Source organism: Amblyraja radiata, chromosome 2 (genome assembly GCF_010909765.2).
Source record: "Amblyraja radiata isolate CabotCenter1 chromosome 2, sAmbRad1.1.pri, whole genome shotgun sequence".
Taxonomy (NCBI): Eukaryota; Metazoa; Chordata; class Chondrichthyes; order Rajiformes; family Rajidae; genus Amblyraja; species Amblyraja radiata.
In genome coordinates this window covers 49,031,562-49,041,709 of record NC_045957.1, presented here as the reverse complement: position 1 = coordinate 49,041,709, position 10,148 = coordinate 49,031,562, and the positions used below count along the sequence as shown (strand labels likewise).

General features: G+C 43.2%; 1 protein-coding gene across 1 annotated transcript; it reads left to right on the top strand.

Annotated features, from left to right (window-relative positions):
• The first annotated feature begins 9,056 nt into the window (after positions 1 to 9,056).
• ferd3l (Fer3 like bHLH transcription factor) lies at positions 9,057 to 9,827 on the top strand. Its single transcript, XM_033039348.1, has one exon. The coding sequence runs from the start codon at positions 9,057 to 9,059 to the stop codon at positions 9,552 to 9,554; it is 498 nt and encodes a 165-aa protein (XP_032895239.1). The 3' UTR covers positions 9,555 to 9,827.
• Positions 9,828 to 10,148: the final 321 nt, after the last annotated feature.

Here is a 10,148-nt window from a genome sequence, read left to right as displayed (position 1 = left end):
TTCACAAATGCCATCTGATCTGCTCTGTGTTCCCATCATTTTCTGTTTTTGTCTCACACCTAAATCTTGTCTAGACTTGGCTGCATGCAGGCATGTGATGGACTGCTTCATTTGCTGTGGAGCTGCAAATGGATTAAAAATTGTGCAATTATCAGTAAACATTCCCACTTCTAACCTGATGACGAAGGAAGATCATTGATGAGCAGCTGAAGGTGGCTGGGCCAAGGACTCTGAAAAAATCCTGCAGTAATGTGCAAAAAACACACGGCTGGAGGAACACAATGGGTCAGGCAGCATCCGTGGAGGGAATGGACAGACAATCCTTCTTTTGGGTGGCAATCCTTCTTCAGACAGATTGAAGCAATGGAAGAAAGCTGGAAAAGAAAGGTGAAGGCAGGTCAAAGACCGGCAAGTGATAGGTGGATGCAGGTGGAGGATCAGGGATTGATTGGCAGATGGGTGGGATAGGTGAAAAGGAGACTAAAGGGTGTGCAATGAGCAGAAGAATAGTGAGTTGTAAAGTTATAGGAAAGATTATAGATGGAAGGGGACAGGGCGATGGGCAAAGAGTGGGCATGGATGGGGTATGGGGGATGGAGAATGAATGGATAAATGCAAGGTAATGAGCAGGATGATAGGGTGGTGTTGGAGATGATGGGAGAAATGGATGCATATTGGAATGGGGAGAGAGAGAGACAGGGCAGAGAGATGGAAAAGGGAGAGGGGTGGGAGGGAGGTTACTTGAAATTGGCGAATTCAATGTTCATGCCTGCAGTGATATCTTGAGGGTGCAATTATTGAGCTTCAACAAGCACAACCATATTCCTTTGAGTGAGGTATGATTCCAACCAATGAACTGATTTCCTTTGATGCTAATTGACATCAATTTTTTTCTGGAATCCCTAATATCAATCTCCATCAAATCAAGTGCAATCTCACTTATCTCAGGAATTGGCATCATATGGATGAATCAAATCTGTACTCTCATCAATGGCTGCCCAGAATTGAACCTCATACTCCAGCAGAGAACAGCGATATAGAATTATTTAAAAATATAACAGATATTTGCACACAGCACATTCCCATAAGGTAACATGAGACATTGACCAGGCAATCTACTCCACTGATACAGGTTGAGGAATACACACTGGCCAGGACGCTGACAGATTTACTTCAGACCAACGCCAACAATATTTGATGCTTATCTGAGAGGACAAAAGTCAGTTTTAATATCTCGTCTGGAACTTGAAACCTCTCTCTGTCACCCTCTTTCTTTGCTGCACCAAAGTGTCAGCCTAGATCTGTGTTCCACTCAGGGACAGGACTTTATCCCATAGCCTTCTGACTTAGTTACATAAAGAGCAGGGACAAATGGAAGTATGATTATTCAAAGAAGCATAATAATGCAGCTCAATAGTGACCATTCAATCAAACCAATTTCCATTCTTATCCACAAATTACTCCATAGAACATGTTCTTTATATATCAACTGTGCATTGTATGTCGAGTGAATGGAACGTGGTTTAATCAATGAACAATTGCTCTAAAGTGATTGGCGATACCATGTACGCTGCAAGTGCCAATGTACAAAAGGTTGTAACATATCCTTCAGCAAGCTTGTAACAAGTAATAAGAGGATATAACAATGGTTTGTAGATTTCCTATGGTGTTAGATCTATACTACGAATGCAGAAGATTCAAACCATATATTTTAAAACAATCTGATGGTGAATATACAGCTGGGTTAAATAAACTCAAACTTAATTGCATGAAAAGATTTTAAGACACAAATGACAGGATAGAATTATTTTTGTATCACATAATTGCCAAAAGTGGATGTAGATTGTTCCAGGAAGGATAAAAATACTGGGTCTCGTCACATGAATCATAAAAATTAATTCATGTCAGAATGAAAAATCATGCAATTGAACATAAACTTCAAACTCTTCTCTGGAATCAATCTATCATGTTTTGAGTTCTTCCCTGAAAAACACAATGAGAATAAAAAGGACATGTCAAGTCAGAAATGTCATGACCTCTTTATCAGAAAATGTTGCCAGAGTAAAGATGATTAATTTCTAAAGACAAAACTGTCCTTGAAGAGACACAGCCATACAAATAAGAGAAAAAAAGTACTCATTCTTAAATTAATTAATGAAAAGGATATTAGTGAGAGTAATGGGGGAAGGTTCTGGAAAAAATAATCTGAGGAAAATACAAATTCTCAAAAGAGGATAAATGCTAACAGTTATCTTTATGTCACAAGACTAATACAAATATCAATCAGAAAATAAACTATGAAAACCAGGTCAGGAATCAACATGACTAGAATAAAGAAAAAATAAGCATTTAAATTATAAATGCAGGCATGAATAAATTAAGTACACAGAGATGGACTTGCCTCACTGTTTCTCGTGTGCAAACAAACGAAGTTATTCAATAATTCAGTTCATTGATTTATTTCTAATAACAACGGCCCAGATTCTGCAGATGTAAGAAAAATATCAGTCCTGGCATCCATTACTCTAGAAAAAGCGGACAGCAACTTTTGACAACTGTTGTAAGCATGGAAATCCAGAGGATGTTTACAGTGGTACTATGCTTATCCAAAAGCCATTTGTTGCACTTCCTGCAGTTCCAACCAATGTAGAATCAATGATCTTAAGGGAACTTCAAGTTTATTGTATCATTAACGTGATAAAAAACATATTTTGTGGGTTTCTGCCATACTTCACCTTTTATATTTACCCAATGCATATTTCACTATGTATATATCCCAATCCTCTCCTTGTACATGATCCATATCTTTTCATTCCCTACATATTCATGTGCCTATCTAAATGCCTCTTAAACACCAGTATTGTACCTGCCTTCACCACCACCCCTGCCAGCTCGTTCCATACATCTACCACCCTCTGCCCCACACATTTCCTTTAAACTAGTATTATTAGTGATTCAAGTACCCATCATCATTGTTGTGACACTGCTCTTGGCCACGAGCACTGTGGTGGCCATTTCAATACTAATCATTCTCTCCCTTTTTGACCACTGAACACATGGTTATGACCTTGCCACCTACTATTACACCATAAACCAATCTATTGCTGCTGGTGATCATTGTTTGGGACCTTCTGCAGCATAGAAGGAAAAGGAGTGTTGAGTACATTGTAATGTGTTTGTTGATGCTTCTGTCTTTCAATAACAGTAACTTTGTGCAAGATATGAAAATGTGGTGGTAAATTTCTGATTTATGGTATTTTCTTTATGAATTTTGGAAATATCTGATTGTTGGTGTTTTTGTTAGATGAGTGTGGGTGAACAGGGTTGTCTTGCACAGAACGATGTGTGGGGCCATTGGTGTAATATTCTGCATCCATGTTGCGGGTGCTTCATCCCTGGTCAGGACTTCCTCTCTGCTGATTTGGGCTTGGGTCCATATGCATGAAGAACCTCTCTCTTGCATCAATCCATTCAGAACCACATGAGATAAACCGGGAGTCCCTCAACAGCTTTCAGCAAACTACTTAACCTTGTCAAAGACCTCCAGTGGAGGTTGGAAACAAGGACCACCTTCACACCAGGTACAGGTATGGCTTCAAGTTGATTCCTTGTTTAAGAGAGCCAGTAGAGAGAATCCAGGGAGCTATAGTGGCACAGCCTCACATCAGTGGTAGGGAAAATTATTGAAGATAATTATTTGAGATAGGATTTACTCCCATTTGGAAGAGAATGGGCTTATTAGGGAAAGGCAGCATGGCTTTTTATGTGTCATGTCTCACTAACTCGATTGAGTTTTTTGAGGAGGTGACAAAGGAGATTAATGAAGGTAGGTGGTAGATGATGTATACGTGGATTTTAGTAAGGCTTTTGATAATATCCCGCATGGTAGGCTGATCCAGAAGATTAAGATGTGCGGGATTCACAATGACATCATCATATGGATTTAGAACTGGATTATTCATAGCAGTTAAAGGGTTGTAGTGAAAGGTAGATGTTCTGGCAGGAGATTTGTGACCAGTGGAGTTTTGAGGGATCTGCGTTGGGTAGTGGGTTGGTGAGTAAGTTTGTTGATGGCACCAAAATTGGACACCAAAACAATGAGGACGGCTGTCAGAGATACAGTGGGATGTAGATCAGTTGCAGAAATGGGCAGAGAAATGGGAGATGGACTTTAAACCAAGTAAATGTGAGGTATTGCACTTTGAGAGGTTGAATATAAGGAGAGCATACAGTTAATGTCACGGACGTCATCGCAACAATAACCGACAACATCGTCCCCACGGTAAGGGTAAGCACCTTTCCGAACCAAAAACCCTGGGTAGACAGGTCTGTTCGTGTGGCCTTGAATGCTCGCACCGCTGCCTACAACTCGGGCCTGGCATCAGGAAACATGGACGTCTACAAGGTAGAGTCCTACCGACTGCGAAGGGCGGTGAAGGACGCAAAGAGGAGGTACAGAGACAAGATGGAGTTACAGATGGAGCAGCAGGACACCAGAAGCCTGTGGCAGGGGCTACGGACTGTAACCAACTACTGGAGCACCCCACCCTCATCCGCAAATGCCGGCACCTCCCTAGCTGATGACCTGAACTCCTTTTACGCTCGTTTCGAGATGGGCAACACCACCCCAGGTCAGCCGACTATCGACAATACCGCCAGCGGGCTGGCTACTGAAGCTGAAGGGAGGAATGTGCACACATTCTCGCTGTCCGAGCACGATGTGAGGAGGGCTCTGACACGTGTGAACACGAGAAAAGCTGCAGGCCCCGATGGCATCTCGGGGCGAGTACTCAAGTCCTGTGCTACGCAGCTAGCTCCAGTGCTCACTACAATATTCAACCTCTCCCTGGACAAGTCCGTGGTCCCTGCCTGCTTCAAAAAATCCATCATTGTACCGGTACCAAAAAATGTCTCCCCAGCCTGTCTGAATGACTACCGTCCGGTGGCCCTTACCTCGGTAGTCATGAAATGCTTTGAGAGGCTGGTGAAGAAACACATCTGCGCCTTCCTCCCTCGCAACATGGACCCGTTACAGTTTGCATACCGTCCGAACAGATCCACGGACGATGCGGTCTCCCAGGTTTTGCACACCGCTCTCTCTCATCTTGACAGCCAGAAGGGGGGCTACGTGAGGATGCTGTTCATAGACTACAGTTCAGCCTTCAACACGATTGTCCCCACCAGACTGGCCGAGAAACTACTGGAATTAGGGCTCAACACCCCCCTGTGTGCCTGGGCCCTGGACTTTCTCACCGCCAGGCCCCAGGTAGTCAAGATGGGAGGGAATACATCGAAGTCCCTCACCCTGAGCACAGGATCGCCCCAGGGTTGCGTCCTCAGCCCCCTATTGTACTCCCTGTACACACATGACTGTGTGGCTAGGTTCAGCTCCAACTCAATAATCAAGTTTGCTGATGACACTGTGAAGGTGGGCCTGATCTAAGACAACGATGAGAAGGCCTACCGGGAGGAGGTGGCTGATCTAGCACTCTGGTGTCAGGACAACAGCCTCCTCTTGAACATCAAAAAAACTAAGGAGCTGAGCGTGGACTTTAGGAGGGCACATCATCCGAGGACGTACACACCATTGAGGATAAATGGGGATACTGTGGATAGGGTGAGCTGTTTTAAATACCTGGGAGTCCACATCTCTGAGGATATGACATGGACATCACACGCCGCAGCACTCGTGAGTAAGGCAAGGCAGCGCCTTTACCACCTCAGGCAATTGAGGAAATTCAGAGTGTCTCTGAGGATCCTCAAGTGCTTCTACTCAGCGGCTGTGGAAAGCATCTTGTCCGGAAATATTACCATATGGTTTGGGAATTGCTCTGCCCAGGACAAGAAGGCTCTGCAGAGAGTAGTGCGTTCGGCCGAATGCACTATAGGAACTTCACTTTCCCCCTTGCAGGAACTATACATCAGGAGGTGCAACTCCAGAGCCAATAAAATCATGGGAGACCCCTTCCACCCATGCAATGGACTGTTCCAGCTGCTACGGTCAGGCAAACGCCTCCGTTGCCATGCTGCGAGAATGGAGAGGTTGAGAAGGAGTTTCTTCCCAGAGGCCATTCGGACTGTAAACTCCTATCTCACCAGGGACTAACTTTTTTGAACCTTTTTCCTTCTGCCCACAATATTTTATATGTAAAATAATATGTGCTTCTGTTTGTAATTTGTTTGGTTATTTGTTTGTTTGTCTTTTTGCACAAAGTCCGCGAGCATTGCCACTTTTCATTTCACTGCACATCTCGTATGTGTATGTGACGAATAAACTTGACTTGACCTTCAATAGCATTAATGTGCAGAGGGATCTTGGAATCCAGATTCATAGATCAGTAAAGGTGCAAAGGTGGCAGCACAAGTACCTGTAGATAGGGTAGTAAAGAAGGCATATGGTATACTTACTTTTGTTGCAAGGGGCATTCCAATATAAGAGCGAGGAAGTCATGGTGCAGCTCGATCGGACTTTGGTTAGCCCCATCTGGAGTATCGCATGCAGTTCTGGCCACCCCATTACAGGAAAGATGTGGAAGCTTGGATGGGATGCAGAGAAGGTTTACCAGAATGCTGACAGGATTAGAGGGTTTCAGCTACAGGGTGAGGTCAGATGGACTTGAATCGTTTTTTCTGGAACTTCGGAGGTTGAGGGTAGACATGGTAGGTATATAAAATTATGAGAGGCAGTCAGAACCCTTTTCACAGAGTGGAAATATCCAACAATAGAGGGCATAGCTGTAAGGTGAGAGGGGGGAAGTTTAATGGAGATGTGCGGGACAAATTATGTTACACAGAGAGCAGTGGGGGCCTGGAATGCATTGACTGGGGCGGTGGTGGAAGAAGATACAGTAGTGGTGTTTAAGTGGTCTGATAGGTAAGGAATAGAAGGATATGGATCATGTTCAGGCAGGTGAGATCAGTTCAGCTGGGCATCATGTTTGGCACAAACATTTTCCACCAAAGCCTCTGTCCCTGTGCTGACTGTTCTATGTTCTATGTTCTATGTTCTATGTTCTATGTTATGTTCTATTGATGCCACCCACACAAGATTCCAACCCCTCTCAACCCACTGTATGGATATTCACCCATGGCACTTAATAATGTCTGGGCTATGCGATTTTCAATAACAAGAGAGAATATGACTATGCCTCATTTTTACTGTTCCGCTGCGAAATCTCCCCAAGGTATGCCAACTTAAGTTCTCCTCCTCTATCCCACTGGAGTTTCTGAGAGACCCTATCTCAATGCTTCCCCTCTGTGGAGTCTGAAATCCAGACCTGAAACGTCGCATGTCCATTCCCTCCCTGAAATGCTGCCTGATCCACTGAATTCCTCCTGCATTTGGTATTTTGCTGTTGAACCTGACTTTTACGCGTGGCGTGCGTCGCAAGGTCAAAGTTTGCTGATCATCATCAGGTCCAGCCCGAGTCAAATCATCTTCTATCCCTGCACACACTTCTCCAACAAATCTACCGCTCCCTCCCCTCCCACCACCGCCATCACACCCAGAGACGCAAAATCCAATGCAGTGTTTCGACTTGTTTCGGTTTGCGCTGTAAATAATAAGGCTTGGGGGGGGGGGGGGGGGGGGGGGGTCGCCGAGTGTTTACTGTGGATTTAACTGCTATTCTGCTAGCCTCCCTGATCCCAAAACAGCCAAATTATCTGTCCATTTGAAATGAAGCCACAGATGCTGACGAAATGAACAACCAATGAAGAAATAAAGCTTTTAAGCAAATCGATTTACTATTTCACACACACACACAAAGTGCAGCATAATCAGCAGCCTTAACATATTTACCTTCATATGAATGTGTCCGTAAACGACCATGAACATCAGGGGCAGCCTGGATTGTGTCAAATAATGCAACACGGTCCTAGCAACAACTGCACAACCGCGAGGACTCCTCGACTATATTTGAACAGTAATGTCTTGTTGGAAACAATACATCGGCCGAAGGAAAAATTCTTCAAGATTCATATACAAAATATAGCAGGAATATATCTAGATTCATACTTCTTTTTGGAAATAGCTCACCTGAGATAGATGCGTAGATAATTCGTTTGATTAAGGGGGGGCGGGGTATTGTAATTAAAACGAACATGGCATTCATATATATTTGCAATGATTGTAAAACTGCCCAAGTTGATCCAAACGCTTTAAGAAAAAACGGAACCAAAAGAGGTTATATTAAGTACCAAATGCCTCCATCCATTCCATAGACGTAAGGACCTAAGTTGTTGAGTCGACTATTTAAATTACGAATATACATCAATTTCAGGCTAAAGGTAGCACTGAAGATTTCAACGATCGTAGCTGCGAATGAGGTTTTTATTAAAAAATCAACAAAATGCATCTCGTTGTTTTACTTTTGTTTCTACATGCAGTAGATCCCAGCGCATTATTTGCTGAAGGAAGCCGTCTAAGTTATTCACAGGAATGCTACATACGGTCCCCTCCAATGCTGAGTTAGTCTAATGGAGATCCTATTATTCAGCTTCCATTGCACTGGGATACAACGTCAACAATTCATGGTGACCCTTTGTGTGCAGGTCCTGTCTTCCCAACATCATTAAACCAAACATGCACTTGTCAAGAGGGGCCTGGCGATTTCATCAGAGTTTACTAGATCAGGACGAGAGAAAGGGAAGCAAAATGGTTGCTTTGGAAGACGCGGAATAATTACTTTCCAAAACATGTTAAGAAGATTTAAAAATACACAGCAGGTAAGGTCCGTGGATAGCTGCCAACAAGGATCTAAACTCGATAATGTTGAAAGGAAAGGTCATTTTTTAAGTTTCCTTGAGGTCTCCACACTCCAGACAATTGTCGGTTGTCTGCACTCATCAGTGTTAAACCCGGCCGTTTGCTTTTGTACTTCCTTGCTCTCCCTTGTTTTAATCCTGTTAGTTTTGCAGTTATACATATTGATGTCCTCACAACAACAGGCAATGCAGCAGTCGAGATTGTCCCTTAACTGACATGTTATTCCCTGTTTCACCAGGAGCTCTCCTGAAAGCTAACTTTTGAGTCTGTACGCACACACACACACAAAATGGAATTTCAAGAAACCTTCATGGAATCTTCTGTTCTGGACTTTGTTGCAGAATCAGAGTTTGCTCTGTCTTCGCCAGGATCAGACCAGATCGAAGTCAATTCGCCGCACCGTGTGGACCTTTGTGACAGGTTGTGTGATCTGGCTGGGATACGCGCCTTTACCGACCACTCAGTTCCATTTGGAGGCGACAAGGAGTATGTGGATTTGCTTGGGGACCAAGCAACAGCCTTTAAGATGGGATCTATCAATTCCCTGATGGTCAGACCCAAAAGGAAACGCGTGATCACTTATGCCCAGCGCCAGGCTGCTAACGTCAGGGAGAGGAAAAGAATGTTCAGTCTGAATGAAGCATTTGATCAGTTAAGGAAAAGGGTGCCTACTTTTGCTTATGAGAAACGGCTGTCTAGGATTGAAACTCTACGTCTTGCCATTGTCTATATCTCGTTTATGACGGAACTTTTGGATAATAAAGAAAAAAATCCAACTTCAGAATAATGTTTTGTTTTTCACCACGGAAAGGAATCTTCATCCTCTTGGTCTTGCTAGATGGTATGTGACTTACACCCCAAATCATCGTGGAGATTCCGGATCCTACAATGCTACTGTATGTTACTGTAAATACTTGATGTACGGTGGACCATTTAAGCGTTTAAATATAATTATATTTTCTCAAGACCCTAATAGGTATATCTTCAAACTTGTATGTGCTTAAATTTGTGACCGTCAAAATACAGAGGATTTAGGAAAATTAGAACCGATAACGCAACAAGCGAGGGACGAATATTTCACAGAATAGGTATTCAAAGCTGAGCTTTTTACAAATTTCCTTTTGCAGGAAGGTTGAACCTTTCGCGAGATTGAATATGATTATGCCAGGAAAGTGGTATTCGTAAAATGTATCTTTTCGCATATGCGCTTTCAATTAAAAAAAAAAACAGTTGTAGAGAGACTAAATTAACGCATGGCAAATTGTGCGCTGTTGAAGACAAATAACCAGAATGGGTGGAAAAAAATGAACATTGTGATCTATAATGTGGAAATGGCTAATGTGCAGCATCTTTGAGAACTACAAATAACGCGATACAGGAA